Genomic DNA, 27866 nt, shown 5'->3' with positions numbered 1-27866 from the left:
TGTATTTTAAAAAAGGCTTTTATTTTAATCCTTCCTAGAGGAATACAGATTTGAATGAAATACATTCATTCCATAAATACATTAGCAGCAAAACCTTCCTACCACAGTCCTCTCTGCTCCAGCCCCAAGGCTGCACCTTAGAGCAGGCGCACGTTCTAGCAACCGTCAGCTCAGGGATGTGTCTGCCTCTTGCTGTGTAAACAGGGTACGCATGTGAGACCAAGTGAAGGACCGGAGGGATGAACTAACTAAGCTGGGACCCTGAAACACACCATGTGGTGACCATTAAGCCTTCCACACCTTCAAAATCCTTTGGCACCTGCCATGCTTAACAGAGGAGATCCTTCACCACGGACAGCTGAGGTCTAACCTTGCAAATGCCCCAATGTGTTTGGAATCATTTGTCATTCCGTGCTGGCAACATTTTCATGGTGTCTTGTTCTTTTTCATAGGATAAATCAGATATAAAGGATCTTTCCCTCATTCCTTCCACGGTCCAAGATACCACTTTGCCAGCTGAGTCCACATGTGCTTGTTGTCAGGAGATTATCCAGCAGGCATTACTTGGCTCACTACACCTCCGGGTCCCCTTTGTCTAGAGGCTGGAGGCTTTACTGGAGACAGACACATGTCTGAACCTACAAGGATCTCTAAGCAATAATAACCAGGTGGCTCAACCTGGCTTCCGCCAAAGCTAGTTTTCTGGACAGTGGCCCAAGTGTCTCTCCTTTTCTTTTCTCCACCATTGCCTGCTGCCTGGCTAGTCCTTTTTAATCTGCCCTCTCTAGGCATCTGCTGAAATTTTGGGAAGCAAGGTCTACCCTAAATTCCCAAGAAGCCAAGAGAGATTAAGGCAGGTGTTGCTTTAACGTTGTCAGCTGCAAAGTAACAAGCTTACACTGCCGTGTTCCAATCCACTCTGGGATGACTTAAGTCACGATAGTCTACATAAAACGAAACACCGGAACCACAATCAGCAATCAGGACGGCTGTGAGGCAGGGACCAAGTCATGGGGCTGGGAGGAAAATGAACAATGGAAGAATCTAAAATAAATCTGATTGGTCTGGGCAGAGGACAGCTCTGACTCAGGTATAAATGCACCACCTAGTTTCCCATGTAAATAAAGAACAGACTTCAAAAGCTGACGCTTTCCTCCCCACACATCACTTAAAAATAGGTTACCTGCTCTCTTTTCCCAATCTGTTCTAAAGTGTTTTCATTAGGATACTCTTCTCTAAGTGCTTTATCCTTTCCCAGTCTGCTTTGACTGTCGGCTGGAAAAAAAATCAGAAACCATTTTATACAAAAACCACTGTAGTGGATAGCTAGTTGTACGTTTTTCCCTTTTGCATTTTCCATCCAAAAGAGTTGGCTTTTATTTATGTGCCGAGAGAGACTCATCTGCTGAATACACAGCACTGTTAATTCGACAGTCTTCTGTCCCCACAGAGTCTGCTAGCTCTTCCTCCTCGGAGTCATCCTCTTCTTCCTCCTCTTGTGCTGATGAACTGGAGGTGGGACCTTTGCAGGTTTTCAGGTGGCGGGTGAGATGATATTTGGTAAGATAAGCCTTTGTACACTTTTCACAGACATAATCGCGTTTTCCTTCGTGAGAATTGAGATGTTTCTTTAAATGATTTGTTCTCAAGAACAGCTTATCGCACTTAGGACACTTGATCTGGCGCTCTCTAAGAGGAACACAAGGAAAAACCTTTGACTTGGGGTTACACACGACAACCGAGGCACACAATTATTCTGCACAACCTCACGTCTTTGTTAGAGAAGCTCTACTCTTCTGGAAATCAGGCTTTTTTTCATAGCAAACAGCAGAGTCATAAAACATTTGTATAGTTTAAACAGCAGAGATGGATTCTGCCTACCTGTATGTATCTCCTTTGTGTTTAATGTTCATGAAATGCATGCAAGTTGCTGTGAGAACGAGTACTTTGCTCCCTTCCACTGCTGTGCGCTGCTTACAAATATACCACAACTTCTCTGTGGTACTGGATTTGTCTACTGTTTATGGATGTTTGGGTGCTTTCCAATTATTATCACAGGCAGCAGTACTATGAATATTTTTATACTTGCATGTTGTTCTGCATATGCACGAGTTTCTCTAGGGCATGTACTCAGGGCGCTAGAGTTAGATGAAGGGATATGTACATCCTTAGCTTTACTGAATAATGCTAAACTCTTCTCCATTGTGATGGGTTGTTTTTTTTTTTTTAAGATTTTATTTTTAGGGGCATCTGGATGGCTCAGTTGGTTAAGCATCCAACTCTTCATTTCAGCTCAGATCATGATCTCACGATGCTCATGAGATCAAGCCCCACATCGCACTAGGCACTGGGAGAGGAGCCTGTTTAAGGTTCTCTGTCTCCCCCCTGCCTATTCCCTGTTCAAGTGTGTGTGCGCAAACTCTCACAAGCTCTCCCTCAAAAAAAGAAAAAAAAAAGTAATAATTTATTTTTAAATAATCTCTACACCCAACATGGGGCTTGAACTTACAACTCTTGCTGTTGTAGAGCAAGAGTTGCATGCTCTACCGACGGAGCCAGCCTGGTGCCCCTCCAATGTGGTAGTACGAATATACATGTCCATCAACAGCCACTTTAGAGCTCCTGTTGCCCCACATTCTCAACAGCTGGAAGATTCAAATTTGAACATTTGTGCCACCTGGCCAATAGATAATGGGATCTCACTGTGGTGTTAATTGTATCCCATACAACAAAAATTACCCAGCTCAAACTGTCAGGTGTATCAAGGTTTGAATAATCCTGGCTTAGACATTTGAGAGAGAAAAAACAGAGATCATGAAAACCTGGAATTTTTAAAATCTAGTTGAACAAGCCTTAACAAAGGCTCAGTATACAAAACAGGTAAAAGAAGGTTAAGATCCTCGAAGAGGTAGGGTGCAGTGAGAAGTTCTGAAGCCTGAGCCCGTTAGCATTTCTACCACCTTCTCCCAGCAGGAGAGGGCACAGAGGGATTCTGTGTAGCTACAGGATATGGAAAACGAAGTCCCTGCCTTCAAGGAGTTTATGTTCTTTTTTTTCTTTTCTTTAAAAATTTTTGAAGTTTATTTATTTATTTTGAGAGACAGAGAGAACTAGTGGAGGACGGGCAGAGAGACAGGGGGACAGAGGACCCAAAGCAGTCTCTGTGCTGACAGCAGAGAGCTCAATGTGGGGCTCAAATTCACGAACCATGAGCTCATGACCTGAGCTGAATACTAACACTTAACTGATTGAGCCAGGCACCCCTCAAGGAGTTTATGTTCTAATAGAGGAGTTATACCATAAACAAAAATAAGAAACATGATACCAAACAGTAAAAAGTACTATGAAAAATGTACTATGAAATGTACTATGAAAAAATGAAACCAGGTAAGAGCAATGGAGTTCTATTTTAGATAAGATAGTCAAGAAAGGCTATTCTGAGATGACAACATTTTTGAGCAAAACCTGAAATGAGACAGAAAGACAGGGAGATGTCTAGGGTGGGGGGATGTCTAGGCACAAACAGTTCAGTGCAAAGGCCCCGAGACTGAAGTGTGTTTAGTATGCTGAAGTATCTTCAAAGGGAAGGCAATGTGGCTACTGCAGAATATGAGGAGAAAAGTAATGAAGATGAAGTGGAAGACACGGCACTACCACACCATGAAGGACTTCCAGACTATGGTAAAAACCTTCTAAACCAAGTATGATGGGAATGACGGAGAATTATGAGCAAAGAACGTTAACAGTCTGACTTGTGTTTTAAATGGATCATTCCAAGGGTGCCTGGGGGGCTCAGTCTTGGTTAAGCATCCGACTTCAAACTAACTTTGTGGGTTTGAAACCCGCATCAGGCTCTGTGCTGGCAACGAGGAGTCTGCTTGGGATAGTCTCTACCCTCCCCCCACCCCCCCCCCCCCGCCAACTCACACTTTCTCTCTCTCAAAATAAATAAACTTAAAAAAAATAAAAATAAGCTAAATAAATGGATCACTGTGGCTGCTATGACAGAATACAGTGTTTTTATGTGTGTGTGTGCCTGGGTAACTGTGTTAGGGAATGCATGAGGAGAGAGCAGGAGCAGAAAGGGTGGCTGGAAGACTACTGAAATGGTCCATACAAAAGAGGCTGGTGGTCTGGACTGGGTAAAGCTGAATGAAGAATGGAAGACTGAGTTAAAGATGGCTCCAAGGTGTCGGACTTGAGCCACTAGGATGAATGGTGGTACCATGTACCGAGCTGGTGAACACTGGGGGAAAATCAAGTTTGTGGAGGTAGTATTAAGAGCTGAGTTTTGAACACACCAGCTTTGAGTTGCTTTGGTGGACATCCAAAATTCAGAGATGGTGACTGGTTAGATACAGAAGGTTGGAGATATAAATCTTAAAGCTGATATCTAAAAAACAATGGGACTAAGAAGATGGCCTAGGGAGTAAGTGTCCCTGCTCCTGTTCTCAAGTTCCTCTTTCTGAAAGGACAGGCAAAGTCAGTCTCTGCTATGTGCCTCACACTCTCCTCACACTGTGGGAGGGAACTCCTCCTGCATTTGGCTTTAGGGCTGTAGCTGGGTTTTTTTCTAAGAAGATAAAATGCATTCTAATAGTACTATATCCATTTTGAAATGTCTAAAGGTAAAAATACAAACATCTGAAAATTTTACCAATGACCTCCATAGGAAAGGAGCTGTGCTGACAGCTCAGAACCTGCAGTCCGCTTTGGAATCTGTGACTCCCTCTCTTTCTGCCCCTTCCCCACTCATACTCTGTCTCTGAAAAAATAAATGTTTAAAAAAAATTATAAATAAACATAAAAAAATACTTTACATATTGCATTATGCTGTGAAATGGCTACAGAAAAAGCAAGTGCAAATTCAGACATCACGTGAAAGAAGAGAAGGTCAAGGTCAATGAAGAAAATAACTCCACTTGATTAATGTTCATTTCTGTGTACCAAATTTGAAACCAGGTGATGAGGGAAAGTTGCAGAAATTAGAGGCATGAAGGCTGATGAAAAGAGGGCTTAAAGGGAACATGACAGCAATCCCAAGTATGAAAGTCTGTGAATTAAAAGACGTATTAAATTTACGGGTATCATTCCAGAAGACAGATGTAGCATGAATGGAGGCTGACATAAGTTGATTCAAGCAAAACTTTCCCTCAAAGTATATCAGTTGTATGGTATTCAAGAAGAAACTATTTAACCACTTGTCAGAAACACTGTGGAAACAAGTGGAGCATTTGGATGAACTCAGTAGCTCTCAACCCTGGCTGGACATCAGAGTCACTTGGGGAGCTTTTAAAAAATAAAGTCCAGGGGCGCCTGGGTGGCGCAGTCGGTTAAGCGTCCGACTTCAGCCAGGTCACGATCTCGCGGTCCGGGAGTTCGAGCCCCGCGTCAGGCCCTGGGCTGATGGCTCAGAGCCTGGAGCCTGTTTCTGATTCTGTGTTTCCCTCTCTCTCTGCCCCTCCCCCGTTCATGCTCTGTCTCTCTCTGTCCTAAAAATAAATAAACGTTGGAAAAAAAAATTTAAAAAAAAAAATAAATAAATAAAGTCCAGGCCTCTCCCCCTAACCAACTAAATTAGAATGCCTGGAGGTAGGGTCCTGGCACCAACTGGTTTTCACATTTTCTAAGTGATTATTATGAACAGTGTTACAGGTTGAATGTCTGTGTGCCCCACCCCCCAAGAAATTCATGTTATAGACATAAACCACAATGTTATGGTATTTGGAGATGAGGCTTATGAGAGGCAATTAGATTTAGATGAGGTCACGAGGATGGGACCCCCATGATGGATAAGTGTCACATGAAAAGGCAAACAGACCAGAGCTCGCTTGCTCTCTCCCCAATGTGAGGACAGAGCAGGAAGTTAGCTATCTGCAAGCTAGGAAAAAGGCTCTCATCAGAACCCAACCATGCTGGCACCCTGATCTTGGGTTTCCAGTCTCCAGAAGGTATTCTGTTATGGCAGCTCAAGCTGACTAACATAAGCAGCTGGATTAAATGACGCCAGAGATCTCTTTCAGTGCTAATATGTATATTCTATACAGTATTTGATAATTAGTGTGTCTAATTTCCAAAATTCACACTAATAATGAAACTATTTCATGAAGACTTTGTTTTAAAAAGTCATTTTGAGCATTATAAATGTAGACATAGACTCCTTGTTTTAGTGTGTCAGGCTGCATTTGATTAGGAATCAGACAAAAGAGCTAATATCTTTACTGAGCCTTATCAGAATATCAAGTTTCCATTGAACATAACTTTCTAAATAGTACCTCCCATAATATAAGCTAATATCTTCTCCTTCTTCTGACACTTACTAAAAGCTCAGGACCACAAAATCTGTTCTCTTCTCTTTACCAATACTGTAACTAACAAAGCCCAGACATTTAATTACACTTGGATTCATGTAATTTAAAAAAAAAATTTTTAAGTTTATTTATTTTGAGAGAGCAAGTGAGTGGGAGCAAGGGAGGGGCAGAGGGAGAGAGAGAATCCCAAGCAGGCTCCATGCTATCAGCACAGAGCCTGATATGGGGCTCAATCTCACAACTGTGAGATCATGACCTGAGCTGAAACCAAGACTTGGACGATTAACCAACTGAGCCACCCAGGAGCCTCTCATACAATAAATTCTTTTTGTTTGTTTGTTTGTTTGTTTTTTTTTCTATTTTTTTCTTTTTTTTTTTTTTAATTTTTTTTTTTTTTCCAACGTTTATTTATTTTTGGGACAGAGAGAGACAGAGCATGAACGGGGGAGGGGCAGAGAGAGAGGGAGACACAGAATCGGAAACAGGCTCCAGGCTCCGAGCCATCAGCCCAGAGCCTGACGCGGGGCTCGAACTCACGGACCGCGAGATCGTGACCTGGCTGAAGTCGGACGCTTAACCGACTGCGCCACCCAGGCGCCCCTGTTTGTTTATTTTTGAGAGAGAGAGAGACACAGCGCATGCGTGCGCACATAAGGAGTGGAGGGGCAGTGAGGGGGGTGGCTGGGGAGACACACACAGAATCTGAAGCAGGCTCCAGGCTCTGCACTGTCAGCACAGAGCCAGACATGGGGCTTGAACCCATGAACCGTGAGATCATGACCTGAGCCAAGGTTGGATGCTTAACCAACTGAGCCACCAAGGTGCCCCTCATGCAATAAATTCTTAATGAGTCTCCTAACATTTGACCTTCTCCTTCAATCCTTTATAAAATGGAATATCTCACCTTGACATTTTTCCTCAAAGTCCTTCAACACTTGTATAAGAGTGTGAATACACTTAACATTACTGAACTGTACACTTAAAAGTGGTTAAGACAGTAAATTTTATGTGTTTTTACCATAATTAAAACACACACATGGCACAGAACGGTGCCTGCGACATGGGGAGGTAAAATCCTTCAGTGGCTCCCCATTACCTCCAGAATGAAATTTAATTTTCCTAGTTGGATAAAAGGCTCCTGACTTTACTGCCGCCTCTCTCTCCATTGTTCTCACATGCACACTGTGCTCTAACTGTAAAGAACCACTTGCATTCCACAGTCCTTCTCGTACATGCATTTCTAAATATGCCTTTCCTCTGTCTAGAATACTATTCCCATCCTTTATCCTTCTCTGCCTCCCTAAATAATTCTAGCTTAATCTTCTTTAATACTTAGCTCAGACTACCAGGAGGCTCTCCCAGACACCCTGGCCGGGTTGGTGACCCTCTTCCACAGCCTCTCAGGATCTGATGCTTACTCTGACTGCAGCATGGTATGGTAGTGCTGTACTGTTCTGCTTCTCTTACCGGACTTCGAGCTCTTTAAAGACAAGCTCTGTGTCTTTTATCTCTGTATATTCACCAGTTGGCATAATGCTGGACATCAAGGAGATACTTAAATATTTGTTAAATCAAATCAGACTATGTGTTGGAAAAAAGCAAATACAGAGAAGAGAAAAATAAGAAAAATAAAGCAAACAAGTAAAACCTTCCAGGATAAAACCAAAAACATAGGTTTCCAACCTTTGCTTGGCTGTGTGGACACAAGCAGTGGCTACCAGGGTGCCAAGCCAGGAGGCACACAACGGGTCAGTGCGAGCGAGCACTCGAGTTCACCACCCCAGGGGCGTGTTGGCTGTTGGAGGACTTACTGTGTGTGGATGAGTACGTGTTGCTTGAGGTCCTGCCTCCGCATGAACAACTTGTCGCAGTAATCACACTTGAGATTCTTCTCGCCCGTGTGGATAACCATGTGGGACTCAAGGTGAGCCTTTTGGGTGAAAGACTTGTCACACAAAGTACATCTGTAGTTCTTCTGACCTGCACATGAACCCAAATTGCCACACTGTGACTAACACAATCATTAGCACTCCCAAGATGAACAGGCACATGTATGGGCATGTGGCAGAGGCAGAAATGAAAGAACTGACTGGTAACTGGAACATCACTTTCTAGGGCTGTCTACCAAGAACCAGTCAGAGAATATGAACTTATATTCTGTGACTAAAGCCAGGGAAGCTAATAAATCTGACCTTCTAGGACCACTTACCTGGATGTATATAAATAATTTTTTACTGTTTATAGCTGACATGGGATATAAAATCTGAAAAAAAAAAACTACTTATAAGCCTAGAGACCAACCTAACTCAACTATGTTTAAAAAACCTCATGGGGGGGCGCCTGGGTGGCGCAGTCGGTAAAGCGTCCGACTTCAGCCAGGTCACGATCTCACGGTCCGTGAGTTCGAGCCCTGCATCAGGCTCTGGGCTGATGGCTCAGGGCCTGGAGCCTGTTTCCGATTCTGTGTCTCCCTCTCTCTCTGCCCCTCCCCCGTTCATGCTCTGTCTCTCTCTGTCCGAAAAATAAATTAAAAAAAACAAAAAACAAAACAAAAAAAAAACCTCATAGGGGCGCCTGGGTGGCGCAGTCGGTTAAGCGTCTGACTTCAGCCAGGTCACGATCTCGCGGTCCGTGAGTTCGAGCCCTGCGTCAGGCTCTGGGCTGATGGCTCAGAGCCTGGAGCCTGTTTCCGATTCTGTGTCTCCCTCTCTCTCTGCCCCTCCCCCGTTCATGCTCTGTCTCTCTCTGTCCCAAAAATAAATAAACGTTGAAAAAAAAAAAAAAAGAAAGAATTTTACTTTCAAAGATTTGGAGAACCAATGACTCAGACAAGAAAACTAAAACTTCACCAGATATTTTGTAGTATGTATTTTAAAAAGTGTTAAAACAAAGGGGTTGGTTTACATGGAATTTAGAAAACAGAACCTCAAAAAATAGAATTTGGCAGTGTTTACTGAGCAATATTCACAGGAGAGAAACTGGTTCTGGCTGGTGTCTAGGAGTGAGCTCTCATGAAGGCTCAGAGTGTTTCCTTAGAATTCCCTTTGCTTTAACGTCCAAACGCAGGGGCACCTGGGTGACTCAGTCGGTTAAGTGACTTCGGCTTAGGTCATGATCTCATAGTTGGTGAGTTTGAGCCCTGCGTTGAGCTCTGTGCTAACAGCTTGGAGCCTGGAGCCTGCTTTGGATTCTGGGTCTCCCCTCTCTCTCTGTGCTTCCCTGCTTGTGCACGGGTATGCTCTTTCTCTCTCAAAAATAAATAAACTTAAAAAAAAGTCCAGGGGCGCCTGGGTGGCTCAGTCGGTTAAGTGTCCGACTTCGGCTCAGGACATGATCTCACACTCCGTGAGTTCGAGCCCCGCGTCGGGCTCTGTGCTGACAGCTCAGAACCTGGAGCCTGCTTCAGATTCTGTGTCTCCCCCTCTCTCTGACCCTCCCCCGTTCATGCTCTGTCTCTCTCTGTCTCAAAAATAAACAAACATTAAAAAAAAATTAAAAAAAAAAAAAAAGATAGCAAAAAAAAAAAAAAAAAAGTCCAAACATGGATCACCTTTCTAATTCAGTACATTTTCCCAGTCACCTTCACACTATGGGGTGGGGAGGGGGGACCTGGAATGGGGAACCCTGTAATAACTGGAGGTAACACTCTCTGAGGAAGCACAATTATTCCACCCAGATTTATCACCCAATGAAGTCCTGCTGACAGCCAGCTGGATTCATTCTCTAATATCTCAATTCTATATCCGCAAGACTATCTTGTTGCAATTTCTTTACTACCGCAATTTCTAATTGTCGTGAAATTCCATTTTGATGGTCCAATATAACGTACCTGTATGTATCTTGAGGTGGGTCCGCAGGTTGCTAGGGTCACTAAAAGCCTTGCTACAGAAATCACACTTGTGGGGCTTCATACCCATGTGACCCATAAAGTGGACGTGAAGTTTGGAAGGAGAGATAAAAGCCTGGGGGCACATGGAGCACTTCCACTTCCTCTCCTTGCTGTGGCTTGGTCCATGGCTGCTGCTGTGGCCCTGGCTATGAAGATGGTTATGGATGTGGCTGGTAAGGTGAGCTTTGAACTCTGTATAGGAATTGCACTCCTTGCCACAGTTACAGAGGTGCACATCTGGGTGTTCAGGAACACCTTCAAAAAAAAAAAAAAATTACTCAATGTCTTCTCGTAGTTAAATCTTAAAACTCGTTCTGGGTATTAATAATGTTGCTTGCATTCTCCGTTCTACCAAAACTTCCACCTTGCCCATTACCTGTAAAACTAAAATGTCTTGTTCAATACTCCCAGCATCTCACAGAGCATGCCAGACACAAAGGAAGCACTTGGTAACACTGGATTATAATACATCTTTCCCAGGCAAAAAATTTTTTTTTGTTAAAAAAATTTTTTTAGTGGGGCGTCTGGGTGGCTCAGTGTGTTAAGCATCTGACTTCGGCTCAGGTCATGATCTCGCAGCTCGTGAGTTCAAGCCCCATGTCGTGCTCTGTGCTGACAGCTCAGAGCCTGGAGCCTTCAGATTCTGTGTCTCCCTCTCTCTTGTCCTCTCCCCCAATCGTACTCTGTCTCTCTCAAAAATAAACAAACATTAAAAAAATTTTTTTGGTAGTACAAACTTTTAAAGTTGTCATCATGACACAGGGCAAAGGAAAAGACTGTGAAGATTAAATCCATTAAAGGAGATTGTCTGTTTTTTATGAATTTAAATTACAATGATACCGGCTCAAAAAGCAGCCTCAGGAACTTCAAATACCCCAAATCAAAATCCTAACGCAAAAGTTCCTTTCATATGAATACTGCTTAATCAATAACATTCAGTTTATGAAGAACCTCACAGATTTTAACACTTCTAACATAGGGTAATATCCTACTTTTGTATATACAAACGTATGTAATTTGGTTCACCTAACATGTAAACCATTACCAAAACTACTTCTGGTCCTTGGTGTTTTTACCATGCTAGATTCAGGAGAAATAAGTCTTATCGTAACTTACCAATCTGCTGAGCATAATCCCGGCTGTAATAAAAAAGCAGTTCATTTTCAGGAGGGATATCTTGTGAAGTGCAGAAATAGATTTTTCCATCATGGGGATAAGCCACCAAATTCTGTTCTTCCCGGTTCCTAAGTTATCACATTTAATAGACCAAGCATATCAATTTTGAAATATATGCTAAACACATCACATCCCTAGAACAAAACTCTACATGAATACTTAGACATAACTATTTTCTTTAGGTTATTTTTCCAATTCCCTACCCTAGTGATTAGGAGGGACTCATATAGAAGTTCATATAGAAGTACACAAAATTCATACTTGTGTACATCAGCTGATTGCCCTTTATAGTCAGAAACACTAGAGAGTCTTTCACCAGAAGAAAAGTTAATAAAATGAAATATTAAGAGCATATGACAAAGACACAGAGATAGAGAACTGAACAAGAACTACAACAGCCTGAGGGTTGATTAATAGTGGATATAAAGAGAAGGTACCCACTTGCAAATTCAATGATAACTGTATCATTCCTTATTGTTTAAATAAACTAGTTTAAAAAAGGATAGTTTCTTGTGTTTTGACTTACAATTGCCATTAATCAGCAACTACTGGAGGAAAGAAGGTAAAAAGCCTTAGGTCTTAACATATGTTCAGACAGCAGTATAATCTGGACTGACTCTTCCCTATTTTATGCAAAGCTTCCTACTGAAAAACATTCAAATCGTAACTATTTCTTCATCCAGACTACTCTTACCTGGCTTTGCGCACAAACATCATCCAATTACATTCATTTTCATCAGTTGTAATGATGCAGAATTCTAGGACACCATTGTGGTATATCTGTCAACAGAAGGTAAACATACATATCAAATGAACTAACAGACAATACAAAGCGCTATTAAACTTAGGCTAGCAACAATCGCATTTACTCTGCAGATCTCAGCTTTCATAGTCAGTGTGGAAATCCATGGTTGCCTTCTCACACGTTTGTCATTCCACTAGTCCCCCGTTTGCAGCAACGTCATAAATACCATCAGAGACTGACAGTGCTCAAGGTACAGAATGACCTTGCTCTTGATTATTCACATTTTGGCTTGACTGGAAAACACAGAAACAGTCTACTTGTCTTCATCACCTACCATATGGTGGAGGTGGATCACTGAATGGACAAAAAGGTCAGAGAACCATCTCTTCTCATTCTTTTTCCACTGGACCTAGCGTTCTTCTGTGTTCTTTCTGGAAACCAAAATTCAAGTCCCCAGTGCCAGCAACACCATACCTTTCCACTGATCACACTTCCTCTCACTCCAATTCTACAGGCATCATTCCCAATCTATTGACTACAAGTGAATCTCTACAAACATGTTACAGGAATAGCTATTTATGTCAAAACCCTGCATTTCCAGCCCCTCCCATTAGAAAACTAGAGAAACGGTCTCAGCTTCCAATCCCAGAACTGTTTCTCAAGCTATTTGAGAAATGTTTTCGTTGATTACAAAATAAGACTTTCATCATATAAACAAAGTCCATGGCCTCAGCTGCCACAAGTAATTAGAATGAAGAATTACTGGATTATCTAACAAAAGAAAGACTAAAAACAGTTTATCTTCTAAACTCAATAGCTGGTATTTTGCTAAATATTATAATTTGGTTATAAAGAACAAAAAGGACATAATATTAAACAAATGACTGACAGGTGAATGGCACCGTATGAGTTTTGCCCAATTTTGACTTTTACTACGTCACTTCTACTGCTTTTACACTTTTAACTACATCACTGTAATAAAAACATCCAAAAGTCACAGAAGAACTTCATGAACGCTGACCTTCCATATATGGTTAACCGCCTTGTCTGTCCATTCTGCTACTTCCATGGAGTGACTCTGCTGGCCAATGAGAGGCCCAAAGCAAGTCCGCACAGGAATGGTTTCTCCAGTCCATACACCTAGCAGGGGAAAGACACCAACTACCCAGTCAATGATTTAAACATCTAATAGGATATACAAGAGAAAGTAGCTTAGCTCATGTAAAGAATCTTATCCTCAGTGAACCAGAACTAACTGATACTCCAGCACTCCTGTGAGGTAGCTAAGTTTTATGGGTTCTATCCTATAAATATGGAAAATGTAATCAACAGATTAAAGGGAACTCAGAAGAAATATGCAGAGTAAGAACCACTATCAGAAATTCCTAAACCCAGTTTTATACACAAGGAACCAAAACAAGTCCTTCCCAAATGACTAGAGAACATTACTTGATGATAAAAACATAGACCAATTACTGTAAGTCAAACTTATGAAATCATCTGTGCTTAAAGCACTGCTCTATATTATCTAAGCTTTTTAATGCTTTCAACTGACTCATACCCAAACTACAGCTGAAAAATAATGAACCTAGTTCGGTATTTTCAAACAAAAGGCACAGTAATTTAGAAACCATTTAAAATTTTTTTTTTTCAACGTTTTTATTTATTTTTGGGACAGAGAGAGACAGAGCATGAAGGGGGGAGGGGCAGAGAGAGAGGGAGACACAGAATCGGAAACAGGCTCCAGGCTCTGAGCCATCAGCCCAGAGCCTGACGCGGGGCTCGAACTCATGGACCGCGAGATCGTGACCTGGCTGAAGTCGGACACTTAACCGACTGCGCCACCCAGGCGCCCCAAAACCATTTTAAATTCAAATATGGGTAACCAAACTCTGGCAGTCTACACTTCTTATTCCTTTCTCCTAAGGAGTATTAGGAAATTTAAAAACACTGGATCTTTTTTTTGTGACAAAAGGTTATCAGTGGTGAATTTTCCATGTCTTAGAGAAGAAACTTAAGTTTTGAGGAGTGTTTTGTCATAATTGTTAGAGGATGATACAGTCAAGAATCAAAGTCTTCAGACTCAGGCCAAGACTTTCTCCTTTATTCAATTTTGATTCTAAGAAAGGGGAATTTTCTCAATAAAGTTTCAACTTGATTTATTGCTATTACTACACAAATGTTCCTAAAAGAATAATGCTTAAGCCATAAATTAACTTTTGATCAACCAAATAATGATGAAATTACACCTATCCACTTTTACAACTCTACACTACAGAGAAAGAAGAGAACTGATGGGCTTTGAGAGTTCCAAGGTTCTTACCAACTTCTGCTCCCACAACTGACTGGCGAAGAACAAGCTGCTTTGGGAGAGAAAGCCTCGCCCTGCTCTCTATTGGAGTGTCAGGAACAAAAGTCACTGGTCCGTGATCAGGGCAGTCTGAGGGATAAGCTCGGTCACAGAGCGTGCACCCTATGGATGGAAAATTTGAGAGACACAAACGGGGTTAGTTCAAGCAGCCTAAATTGCCATCTGCTTTTTAATTTAAATGCTAATTACTAAAACATAACCAATAAGAAGCAAAGTTCTAATAAAAATATTCTGATCAATCACTTTCTTACACTAAAATACATATCCCAGTCTTAGATCTCTCTCTGACAGGATCTGAATTTTTTTTTTTAATCCCACAGGACAATTTTACTATTCAGTCCATAAGAGACTGATTGAAAAGTAGATTACTTTTTACACTAGTAAAAGTAGATTACACTAGATTACTTCAAAAATGAATTACATTATTCCTTACATTAGGTAGATACCTTTACATATGATATCTAAAGTCCCAAGATTCCAACTCTACCCAACTATATGAGGACAGTGAGTTGAAATGCTGTCATGCAAGGCCAAAACAGAGAGGACAATACAGGTCAACAGAGTCAGAGACAGCGGCACCACTGTTCACTTTTCTTTCACTATCAACAAATTGGTCAACCAGATTTTTATAACAGATTCTTTTTTAAAAAAGGCGGGGGGCAAAAAATGCTCTTTGGGACGATAGGTAGAATCAGATTCTTGCAGACATGTTTGCTTAAAATTCTTAATTTCTTACTGTTCATACTGTCTTTCTTTTTGCATTGTCAGAAAGGGTGCTGCCTTTATATACTGATCTCTATGCTTACTGTAACTTCACTTCTACAAGTGTCATTCTCTGTAAATCTTCTTTTTTATTTCTGTTAAGGAAGAGCATACATGACCCCTTTTTGTCAATGATTATGTTCAAACTTTCCGTATTCATCCACAAATAGTTGGAATACATAAACCTTAGAACCATAGCCATCAAAGTGTCTTTCTCCTAAGCAATCATTACACATTTCCACTTATATGACATAAAATATCAAAGTTTTCATATTTAGGCAAAGCAGAGATAATATCTTACTTCAACTTGACTAAAAATTCCTTGAATATTAAAGATCCCCCACAGTTGGTGAGAACTGATTCTCCAATGCACTGAAGAATCCATGTTAAATCTCCAAATGAGATCAGATTTCATACCAGAAAAATGCTTAAAGGCTTCTCCGAAAATACACAAATGGCAAATAAGAACAGACAGAGGTTCAACATTGTTGTCACTGGGGAAATGCAAATCTAATCCACAATGACATGCCACCTCATAGCCACTAAGATGGCTATAACAGAAAGTGTTTAAAAGATGTGGAGAAATTAGAACACTCATACACTGATGTTGAGAACTGAAAATGGTGCAACTACTTCAGAAAACAGTCTGGCAATTTCTCAGAAAGTTAAACATAAAGCAATTCTACTCTTTTTTTTTTTTAATGTTTATTTATTTTTGAGAGACAGAGAGAGACAGAGTGTTGGGGGGGGAGGGGCCGAAAGAGAGAAAGACACAGAATCTGAAGAGGCTCCAGGCTCTGAGCTGTCAGCACAGAGCCTGATGAGGGGCTCGAACTCACAAGCCATGAGATCATGACCTGAGCCAAAGTCGGACGCTTAACTGACTGAGCCACCCAGGCATCCCAAAGCAATTCTACTCTTAAACATATATCTAAGAGACTTAAAAACATGTTCTTACAAAAACTTGCATATGAATATTCATAGCAGCATTATTCTTAATAGTCAAAAGTAGAAACTAAATGTTCGAGAATGAAAGGTAGATAAACAAAATGTGGTTATCACCACACAGTGGAGTAGTACTCAACCATAAAGAGGAATGGGGTACTGATCCATGCTACATGGACGAGCCAGGACATTATGCTAAGGGAAAGAAGCAAGACAAGGAAAGCCACAGGTTGTATGCTACCACTATATGAAGTGTCCAGAATAGGTGAATCTATAGAAAGATTAATGGATGCCTGAGAATGATGGCAGGGAAAGGAGGAGGGGTTAGAAGGGAAGGAATGATGAGTGACTGCTAGTGGGGTATCTGGGGTGATAAAATTGTTTTGGAATAAGATAGTGGTGCTGGTTCCACAACCTTGTCAATATACTAAAAGCCACTAAATTGTACAATTTAAAATGTATATGTGAATTAAAAAAAAACACATAGGAGCAAGAGGTTCTGCATACCCATATAAAAAAGGATCAATAGGCTTATTTAGGCTACCTCTTAACTTCTGCTAAGTTAATGAGCCTACATTCCTAAATTATTTCAAAATTATAAATTTCAGACTTTAAAAGGTTAACATAAAAGTCCTCCTCACTGCTTGGCTTCTGAGGCACCAGAAGCTCTGTCCTACTTTTCTGACCCTCCTGTTCAATCTACTTTGGAAGCTCTTCCTCTGCCATCGCATCTTAAAATCCCTAACCCTCTTATATGCCATACTCGCACTAGGAGCTAATTTCACTCCACTTCCATGGCTGTGATTAATGTCCTAATGCTGAGGATCCCTAAATATCTGCAGACAGATCTCTGTGTTCCAGATTAAAATTCTCACTAAACACCTCTACTGGGTATCTTATAGACACTAAAATCAACAGGTCTGAAACCAGACTCACCATCACTCCTCAAAAAAACAAACAAAAAATAGAAAACTACAATAAAAAACAACAGTCCTCCTCTGCCATTCATTATCCTAAGGAGTGGTACCACTACCCCCTAGTCTCCTGCCAGAAACCAGGGGTATCTCCTTAACCCTTCTCTCCCAACTTCTGTAAATATACCCCACTTTTCCTCACCATCATTCCTTCTATTTTAGGTTAGAAAATCACCTTTCACTTAAATTATGGCATCATCTCCTTTACCTGCTACTTGCCTCTAACAAACTAGCCCTCACCTTGCAGCAGAACCCCCATCCCAAACCTCACTCCTTCAGATCCTTGACTGGTCTTAGAAAACCCTTTGTGTTCTGGCTCCTACTTCTTTCTCATCACCCCCATTTTATGCTTCAGCAATTCTGAACCATGTAACATTCTCTTAGTTCTAGGCACTTATGGGTGGCAACTCCTGTCTGGGATGCTGTTCTTCCTGATCCTCTGCTGCCAACACCTTTGATGTCCTTTGAGTCTGTGCTAACACATACACAGTGTCCCCTGATAAGTCTTCCCTATTGCTTCCATGGCGTTGTTAGATGCCCACCTCAGGCTCCTTTAGACCTGGCACTTAACCCCACCTTCCCACTTATCATACCATATCTCGACAGCCCCTTTACTTGCCCACGCTTCCCATCAGATTATAAGCTCGTTAAAGGCAGCTGTCCTCTGCTGCAGACTGCTTTCTACCCCGTGTCTGGCACAGAGGCCGGCATATACTAAGCACTCAACATGTTTCCTGCATGAATGACGCATGTAATGACACCAACAAACCAACAGTTTTTCTATTGCTTTTTGTTATTCTTGACCCATAAAAAGAACTTTTACATGCCCAACTACAGTAATTTATACGCAATCTGAGCAAAAATAAAATTTGCATTTGTATCTACCTACTATTTCCATAGGGATAAAGAAGTACATGTGATCTAATAAATCTTATGTTGAAAAAGCACACAACCTGACACACAGAATACCTCAGAGAACACCTCACTACAGTTCTATAATTAACTCTATTTTTGAAACACAGGGATAGATCTTGATTACGGGGCTGAGTATCTGTAAAATACAGAAGGAAATGACTATGGTTTCATTACTTCAGGATACTGTAAGAACCAACAAAATGACTGTATGTCATCTGACTTACTTAAGAAAAAACCATTAACATAACGGACAATGCACAAAGAAAAATTCCAAAGTCTATTACTTTCTATACTCCCTTAATCAACACCTGACTTTGTGATTAAATCTGTTAGAGATGATAGCCCTTTCTACCAATATTTCCAAAAGAAAAAGGCTAAGCACACTCACAAATTGTAAACAAGGTTGCCATATTTTCCTTGTTTGAATTGGAGTCTTCCATTTGCAGTGAAGGTGGTACAAAAGAAAGACTGTCTGAAGATACATCTACATGACCTGTCCCCATAGCAACCTCCTGGGTGATGGAGGAGACAGCCACAGGTTCTAGGCTTAGGCCAACTTCATGGAGGGAAACAGATTCTAAGGAGGCGAGGTTGTGTGAGGTAGAGAGTGCCACGCTTACAGAGTTGGTGCTCATGGCCACGGTGTGGATGGAGTCACTGAGGGCACTGTCAGACATCCCGTTGACCCGACTTGCAATGTGGTCTGTCTCCATGACCACAGGGAGCTCCAGGCCATTCCCATGAATGGGTATCACACCACCATGTCCTACAGTGTCTGCTGCAAGGTTGTTGCTCACAGAATCTACAGACAGAGGTTCATGACTTCTGGAGCCATTTGGGATTTGGGCATGCTCGCCTGCAACTCCGTCCATTGTAAGTTCTTCTGCCATTCCATCTGTAGAGATTGGGCTGGTAACCCTAGAGACGTTCTCCATAGTGATTGTTGTGTCCAAGGCCACCTCATGGCCATCACTGGGATGAAGACTTTGGGCACCATGTGTGTTCACAGAGCGAGAGTCTATTGAAACAATGCCTGGTTCTAATCCAACATTTCCATTGGACTGATAGGGATCTAGAGCTGAAGCGTTATTGGCGATAGATAATGCTGTATTACCATCAACATTTATAGAGTTAGGGTGGATATACTGAGGTGGTGGTCTGTCAGCTAAATAAGATAAAATGCCTGAAAAAAGAAGAAGATGAGATTTTAGAGACTTTTTAGTACATTGTTAAATATAAGGAATTCCAAATCTTAGAAGCTACTTTCCTTAAAAATGTAACTAGGGGCGCCTGGGTGGCGCAGTCGGTTAAGCGTCCGGCTTCAGCCAGGTCACGATCTCGCGGTCCGTGAGTTCGAGCCCCGCGTCAGGCTCTGGGCTGATGGCTCAGAGCCTGGAGCCTGTTTCCAATTCTGTGTCTCCCTCTCTCTCTGCCCCTCCCCCGTTCATGCTCTGTCTCTCTCTATCCCAAAAATAAAATAAACGTTGAAAAAAAAAAATTTTAAAAAAAAAATGTAACTAAATCAATCTCTTATCTACTTCTTTGGTTTAATTAACATATATGCTTTATAAAAATAGCAACATAGGAGTGCCTGAATGGCTTAGTTGGTTAAGCATCTGACTCCTGATTTCAGCTCAGGTCATGATCTCATGGTTCATGAGTTCCAGCCCTGTGTTGGGGCTCTACACTGAAGAGCAGGGCCTGCTTGGGATTCTCTCTGTCTCCCTCTTTCTCTCTGCCCCTCCCCAACTCATGCTTGCTCTGGCTCTCAAAATAAATAAAAACTTAAAAAAAAAAAAAACAAAAAACTTTAAAAATAGCAACATAAATAGGCCATAAAATAATCTCCTACCTATTTGGTTTAACTGATAAATACCTTATAAATAGCAACATTCATATACCATAATTCAGTTTTCCCTGTGAAACTCAGAAATCGTAAAAAAAAAAAAAAAAAAAAATTAACTATGTTCCTTTGAAGTCACTGGAAATTGAGCATTTAAATGACACCTTTAGGGGCGCCTGGGTGGCGCAGTCGGTTAAGTGTCCGACTTCAGCCAGGTCACGATCTCGCGGTCCGTGAGTTCGAGCCCCGCGTCGGGCTCTGGGCTGATGGCTCAGAGCCTGGAGCCTGCTTCCGATTCTGTGTCTCCCTCTCTCTCTGCCCCTCCCCCGTTCATGCTCTGTCTCTCTCTGTCCCAAAAATAAATAAACGTTGAAAAAAAAAAAAAAAAAAAAAAAAAAAAAAAAAAAAAAATAAATGACACCTTTAATATATATATATATAGTTGGAATTCCTGAAATTTAAGATACTGAAATTTCCTCTATTATAGTTAAAAGGTAAAAGGATTTAAAAGCAGATCTTCCACATGAAAATGTTAATTAATTTAATAAAATTTAATTAAATACAACTAAGTTTTAAGTTATTAAACTATCATAACACATTACGGTCTATTCAAAATAAGTCACAATTGTATCTGCTTTATTAAAACCGAAAGAAACATTTAAACACTCATGCTTGTAAGGATGTGGTCAAATGGTACTTGCTGCACTGCCAGTGGGAATGTAAATTACTAAAACCTCTTTGGAAAGTATATTTATCTTAATATATAAAAGTATACATATACTTTTAGATATATACATAAAATTAAATATATACAAGTACATACATACTTAATACATCTACTCATGTGCAAGAGCATATGAACTCCAAAAACACTTTCATAGGCTCTTGCACAAGAAATTCCACTTAATGGTAATCTTCACTAAATTCATTTCATAAATATTGTACACAAAGACATTCCTATAATAGTAATAAGAACCTGGAAAAAAACCAAACTGTCCAACAATAAAGATTAATATAATAACAAACGATGGAATATCCATTCAGTAGATTGTAATGCAGCATTAAAAAGAATAATTACAAAAACCATGCAGAAGTTAGGAAAAATAACTATGTAAAAACACAGGAAAATATTAAGTGGAAAAAAGGACACACAACCATATAGAAAGTACAGTCTTAGTTATGAAAAACAGTAAAAATCTATACACCAAAATAAAAGACAGGAAGAAAGTACACCAAGAAGATGGATGATAGGACTATTGGTGGTTCTTCTCCCCATTTGCTAAATTTTCTGAAACAAACACTGAGAATAAGAAGTCAATAAACTTAAAACCAATAAACCTTAATTTATAATAGATAGTGACACTAGCAGGACGTGTGGTTGACAGGAATTACAACTGCAAAATTATGAAAATTAAATCAAGGAAACACTGGAGGAGAAAGGAAAAAAACTGTTCATCTGTCATTAAGAAATTATGCTTAGTCTGGGGCGCCTGGGTGGTTCAGTTGGCTAAGCGTCCAACTCCGGCTCAGGTCATGATTTTGCGGCTTATGGATTCGAGCCCCGCGTCGGGCTCTGTGCCAACAGCTCGGAGCCTGGAGGCTGTTTCGGATTCTGTGTCTCCCTCTCTCTCTGACCCTCCCCCATTCATACTCTTCCTCTGTCTCAAAAAATAAATAAACGTTAAGAAAAAAATTAAAAAAAAAAAGAAATTATGCTTAGTCAAACTGCCATATTAATAATGTGTGATCTGTATACGCTAAAAGGAAAAGTACAAAAACATATAAAGATTTTTTTTCCCCACCTAGAGATTAATATCTAATACTGACAAACAGAAAATCGGGTTATTCAAGTCTTCAAGAAGTGAAGTTAATAGGAGGCTCTATTCTTTCTTCAAATTTCCCAAATAACTATAATACTTACCAGGTAGAATGGTTCTGAAGTAACTGCTCTCCAGGTGGGGGTAAGGTGGTGGAGGTAGGGTGTAGTTTCTTTCGGGTAACCCACACATCACCCCTCGATCCCCAATACCCATTGGGAGCATCAGAGACAAAGCAGAAGGCAGAGAGCTCAGGGAGGGACCCAGGTTTGGAATTGCCACTGGCAGGCCTACAAAAAAGTTTTTTTTCTCAATTAAAAGAAAGTTAAGTACTTAAAAATTCTCTCAATAATCACTAGCTAAACTCAAGAAAGTTTCTGCAAATGGGGAAAAATCTCACCTAAAAGCCCTTTATATCCCCAGACAGGAAGTATTGTGCAAATATCCACAAACAGGCCCTAAAGTTAGTTCTCAAGTTAGTTTTAAAATGGCCAAGTTGATCCTCCAGTTGTCTGTATTGCTTTTAAGTACTAAAACATTTAATTACAATTAAAAACCTAGTTTAAATAAAATTTAAAAGAACAAATCATAGAGATAAAAATGGGAAAAAATACCAAAGCTCACAGGAGTAGTCTTTGAGTAATGATATTACAGATTTTTAATTTTTAATGTTTTTATTTATTTTTGAGAGAGAGACAGAGCATGAGCAGGGGAGGGGCAGCGAGAGAGGGAGACACAGAATGCAAAGCAGGCTCCAGGCTCTGAGCTGTCAGCACAGAGCCCAACATGGGGCTCAAACTCACGGAGTGTGAAATCATGACCTGAGCTGAAGCCGGACACTTAACCAACTGAGCCACCCAGGCACCCCTACAGATTTTTTTTAACCTCATTATTTATATTTACCATTTTATATGATGAGAATGTTTTACTGTTTAAAAATTCTTAGCCGGGGCGCCTGGGTGGCTCAGTTCGTTAAGCGTCTGACTAGGCTCAGATCATGATCTCACAGTTCATGAGTTCGAGCCCCAAGTCAGGCTCTGTGCTGATAGCTAAGAGCCTGGAACCTACTTCGGATTCTGTGTCTCCCTCTCTACCCCTTGCCTGCTCACATTATGTCTCTCTCTCTCTCAAAAATAAATACACATTAAAAAAATTAAAAAGGAAATTCTTAGAGGGGTGCCTGGGTGGCTCAGTCAGTTAAGCATCCAACTCTTAATTTTGGCTCAGGTCATGATCTCACAGGTTGTGAGATCGAGCCCCACATCAGGCTCTGCACTGACAGCATGGAGCCTGCTTGGCATTCTCTCTCTCCCTCTCTCTCTCTCTCTCTGTCCCTCCCCCACTTGTGTGTGCATACGTGCTCTCTTTCAAAATAAATAGACTTAAAAAAAACTTTAAATAAAATTTCTTAGATATGCTTCTACTTGGAAGTGCAAAACTGTACAAATATAGTCTTTTGTATATATGCTGTATTTCATGATTAAAAAAAATTCAAACTTTAGATTGTATCTACCTTGGATTATATCTGCAAGGTGTGGAAACGACTCTTACTGTACCTAAGTATAATAATGAATACTGACCAACTTGAGCAGTGATTTATGTTTGCCCATGGCAATATTTTTTAATAGGCTTTTCCTCCTTAACGAGAGTGTTCACTAAAAGGAATGCCTAAGAGATAATCAAATGAACTCACTAATAAATTGTTTAATTTCTTTTGTGGACACTGAAAGGAATGGTGGAGACCCTAGTTCAGATGAATTTATTTAACTGCTGCACAGTAGTAATTAAGCAGGTAATTCCCTACAGAGAACTATTTAAACAACTTATAGATTTAAAATATCCTTAGGGGTGCCTGGGTGGATCAATGGATTAAGCATCCATCTTCAGCTCAGGTCATGATCTCACGGTTTGTGAGTTCGAGCCCCATGTCAGGCTCTGTGCTAATAGCTCAGAGCCTGAAACCTGCTTCCGATTCTGTGTCTTCTTCTCTGTCTCTGCCCCTTCCCCACTTGCATTGTTTCTCTCTAAAATAAATTTTAAAAACATTAAATAAATTCTAGGGAAAAAAATACCCTAAACATTAATTCTTATTTCGGTAAAGTCCATTATGATGTCACAAATCTCTAACGACCACTAGCTTACCACTGTAAGAACGAACAGCTTATCTCTTTTCTATTTCAGTAGAAAAAAGAAAATAAAGCAGATAAAAAGGTTTTAAGTGTACAGTGATAGAGAAAATGGGAGCTTTTTCTGTACAACTCCTCTCTGGATACTGAGGCTCCCGGGGAGCCCTACCTGGGAGCTCCGTCTCTGACATCTCCTCTTATAATTCTCAGCCTCATGCATTTGCGGTTGTTCCCGGTTTTGGATGTAATAGAAAATAAAGCTCAATTCCTCCTCTTTACTGAGAATACTTAATAGAGTAACTTTCATCCTCTTCTATTGACCCAGGGACAGAGCGCCAAGGGAGTGAACCAGATGAATGGGTAATCCTAGAAAAAATGCCAAGCAAATTACAGCTCTAGGTAACAGGCCACCCACCCCACAAGGGGACTAATCAGAAAAAGCTGCCACTCCTGTCCACTAGAACTCCAGGACTCCACAAAAACATTCCTTCCATTATGCCGCCACTCGTGGAACTGCTGTTCACACCTGCCTGGCTTCCCCTTCACACTCATAAAGGGGCTTTGACCCCCTGCAGGCTCCATTTAGAACTGATAATACAATTAAGTGTTCAAATCCAGTCGCTCTCCCTTCCCACTCACCTGGGGCAGGGATGGCATTGTGAGTGGGTGAGGCAGCCAACCCAAGGTGACTCCCTGAGCCTGGCAAGGCATTGCTCACAGAGGATGAAGTCAGCTGCTCCATCCCCACTGGGCTCAGGTTCATTTCATTCATCCTAGGAAAGAGCACACACGAGTTAGGCAAAATCTTACCTCAGTGATTCCGTTTTAAGGTACTGCACAACCTGAGGCAATCAGGATAGGGAAATGAGAGCGGACCAACTACTAATTCATTTTTATGCTCACAGCTCTCAGACAGCGAATGTCATATTCTTTCTAATCGTAAAAACTCTGGGATTCAGAGACGCTAACTCAGTCAACGTCACAAAGCAAAAATATGATTTAACTCAGGTGTGCTTTGTTTCAAACCCTACGCCCACTACCTGAAGCAAAGCACAATCCTTATCGAGCACATGGCAGTAAGAGTTTGTTTTTGTTTTTTTAAATACCCAAGCTTTTTCTTTCACAGTATTTTCTCCAAATGGCCTATTACTTCAAACCAGACTTTTGTAGATGGTTTGGTTTAATTCACTCAAGAGAATTTTTACTAATTCTTTTTACAGGAGTTATAGTGATACTGGGTCTAAATTAAATTATTAATAATGAGGGGCACCTGGGTGGCTCAGTCGGTTAAGCGTCCGACTTCAGCTCAGGTCATGATCTCGTGGTTTGAGAGTGCGAGCCCCGCATCAGGCTCTGTGCTGACAGCTCAGAGCCTGGAGCCTGCTTCAGATTCCGGGTCTCTTCCTCTGTGTGTCCCTCCCTTGCTCATGCTCTGTCTCTGTCTCTCAATAATAAATAAATGTAAAAAAAAAAAAATTTTTTTGAAATATGTGATCTGGATGAAGCAATGCATCTTCATCCTTACTGGAAAGGCAACTAGAAGCATAGGATAAATGAGGTGCATGAAGGACAACACATCAATAACAGTACAAGTATTTAATTATGCTATAAAAGAATGCAAAAAAAATCCTATAGCCTAAAGAAACAACAGCTACCTATAATTCTGAAAGTTTCTAGGTGAGTTTGTTTAAAATGGACTTTTCCTGTAATTTCTTACAGCTATAAATGTAATTAAAACTCTACAACCACCAGAGCAATAACCTATAACAAATGGCTACAATATTTTTTTTAAGTAAGCTAAAAGTCTATAGCTTCAAATCTCAGTCTAAAAATTCCTGAATTTAATCTGTGTACCTAATCTCCAGATAAAAATCAAAATGGTGTTTCTGGGTTGACTCCTAGGCCTTCTTCTCAAACCAGTTCAAACCAGAGTTTAGCGTGAGGCTCAGCAGATTTCTGCTTTGTCGTGAGTCACTGAAATGTGATGACCTCAGCAGCCATAAACCAAAGGTAACAAATATCCCACGGAAAGCAAGCAGATGAAGGGAATTTACAATAAGATCCAAAGACTCTCATTCTAAAGTGCAATTCTATTCTACCTACCTTTCTCATACGGGTTTCTAGGAAGCAAGCTTGGAAGAAGAGCTAAAAATCAAGATACCAAGCTCCCTCTTCTTCCCTACTCACTCCTGGTAAAATCATTTCCTTCACACTTCTGCAGTTTGTATGTGTGTGTTTCTGACTTACAGAACAAACCACATTTGCCACTTGCTAATCTTACAACTTTTTCTTAGAATGACATATAAAAAGCTAACTGAAATGCACCCACTTTGCAAAAGGCATGGACAGGTTCAGCAGCTTCAGTGAATTCGTCTTCCTCATCCTAAACATACAGCCTATGAAAAGGTCCCAAAACAACAGCCAAATGTAACTCTATCTGGCACCGATCTGTACTGCCATGGTATCATCAAGTACCTGAAATATTTGCATGAAACCTGCAAAACTAAGAACTTAATTCCCCCACATTACCATCTGAGCCACAGGGTAACCAGCAAAATTCAAGGTGAAGCATGGTGTTAAGCTAAAAATACGCTCTGGAATCCAGATCAAGATATTAAACGCTCAAATAACTCAAAGGCACAGGGAAAAGGGGTGAATGAGCGAAAAATCAACGTGTGGCTATCTAGAACGATTCGCATTTGGAGTAAATTTGGTTGCATGAGGCTGGATTCAACCCAACTCTGGTTTCTGGATTTCTGGTCTCCTTTGGGACATAAATCCATTTGCAAATCGCACCTGTAACCTCCCTCGTGGCACCAAAACCAAAGAAAGGCACTCTGAACTCTGATTTGCCAAACGCTTCCCAAAGATGTCACCAGCACAGGGCCCATCACTCACCTGTGATGCATCTGCTTGGGGCCAAGTGTCAGAGAAAAGAACACACGCGCGGCGGGGAACCGGCATCAGGGTTTGCGTTCCAGGGTCACGTGCTACCGCATCTTGCTTACAACCGCTGCACAAACGCGGCCCCTCGGCCCCGCGGCCGTCCGGGGCCGCCCAACTTCTCCCGAGGGCCGGCGGCCGCGCACCCCGCCGCGAGATGGGGCATGCCGGGGGACACCCGGGGCTTTTCCTCCAGAAGCTTCGGGAGGGGGGCTGCCCAACCTGGGGGGTGGGAGGGAGGAGAGGACAAGGGCGGTCACCAAAACGGAGTGGATGCAGTCCCCGTCCCCTCGCCACCGGCGCGCCCGGGCGCTTCGGACACCGCCTCCCAGGGGCGGCCGACTGACTCGCCCGCCCGCCGGCTTGAGGCCCGCAGGCCTAGCCGCCCTCGCCCATGCCCGGCCGGGCCCGCGCGCAGCCCACCTGCCGGCCGCGCGGGGGGCGCGCGCGCCTGCCCCACCGCTTTGTTCCTCATCCGGGCAGAGCTTGCCTCGGGCCCTCCCCGCCCGCTCGACCCCCGCGCCCCGGGGGCCGCTGGCCTAACGTTTCCCGCCCGGCCCGGCCCAGCCCGCCGACTCCTCAGGGCCGCACCCTCCGAGGCGCGTTTCCGGCTCCTCAGCCACTCGGGGCGCCTGCCGCTCCGCCCCTCGTGCGTGCGCCCCTCCCCGCCGTGGCCCGCTAGCGGCGACTGCGTTCCGGCGCCCCTCCCCCAGCCGAGCCCCTTCCGCGCGTGCGCACCGAGAGGACCCAGGCCCGAGGGGTGCGGGGCCCGGAGAGGCTCCGGAGGGAGCGTCGCGTCTCAGGCCGGCTGGATTGCGTCGAGCGCCGAGCTATCGACCCACATTCGCTAGGCATCCAGCGCTGCAGAGCATGTGTTGAGCGGGTTCTGAGTCCCCTAAATCCTCAGACTCGGTTTCAGTGTTCGTAGCGTTCTCCTGCTAGGGAAGCGTGGGTCCACGCAAGCCCAAAAGATTCGAAGTAAGGGACTTAGCCCAAAGATGTTGGCGCTGTTGCCCAGGAGGAACTGGGACTCTATCCTGAACAGTTTT

General features: G+C 42.0%; 1 protein-coding gene across 5 annotated transcripts; it reads right to left on the bottom strand.

The window, feature by feature from the left end:
* PRDM4 (PR/SET domain 4) lies at window positions 1-27511 on the bottom strand. Of its 5 annotated transcripts, XM_086712436.1 has the most exons (13): window positions 27241-27402; window positions 26773-27039; window positions 24514-24647; window positions 21853-22038; window positions 18477-19271; window positions 14445-14594; window positions 13143-13261; window positions 12071-12156; window positions 11317-11444; window positions 10141-10455; window positions 8123-8291; window positions 7730-7847; window positions 1552-1689 (listed from the first exon to the last, which is right to left on the bottom strand). In XM_086712436.1, the coding sequence occupies exons 2-12, from the start codon at window positions 26781-26783 to the stop codon at window positions 7775-7777; spliced, it is 2166 nt and encodes a 721-aa protein (XP_086568562.1). In that variant the 5' UTR covers window positions 26784-27039; window positions 27241-27402; the 3' UTR covers window positions 1552-1689; window positions 7730-7774. The 5 variants fall into 5 exon arrangements, with proteins under 5 accessions (XP_086568561.1, XP_086568560.1, XP_086568563.1 ...); XM_086712435.1 differs by lacking the exons at window positions 7730-7847; window positions 27241-27402 and adding an exon at window positions 27409-27511 and having other exon boundaries at window positions 1-1689; XM_086712434.1 differs by lacking the exon at window positions 7730-7847 and having other exon boundaries at window positions 1-1689; window positions 27241-27400.
* Window positions 27512-27866: the final 355 nt, after the last annotated feature.

This window comes from Puma concolor, chromosome B4 (assembly GCF_028749965.1).
Source record: "Puma concolor isolate L17-30 chromosome B4, mPumCon1.1.hap2, whole genome shotgun sequence".
Taxonomy (NCBI): domain Eukaryota; kingdom Metazoa; phylum Chordata; class Mammalia; order Carnivora; family Felidae; genus Puma; species Puma concolor.
The sequence above is the reverse complement of the archived record's forward strand: the minus strand, read 5'-3'. Positions and strand labels throughout refer to the sequence as shown.

Excerpts from the sequence above, each read along its gene's own strand:
- PRDM4 (XM_086712435.1), bottom strand. Across the intron at positions 10,456-11,316 it reads GGATTATGCTCAGCAGATTG|GTGTTCCTGAACACCCAGAT; the intron begins GTAAGTTACGAT and ends TTTTTTTTGAAG. Across the intron at positions 8,292-10,140 it reads CCACCTCAAGATACATACAG|GTCAGAAGAACTACAGATGT; the intron begins GTACGTTATATT and ends GTTCATGTGCAG.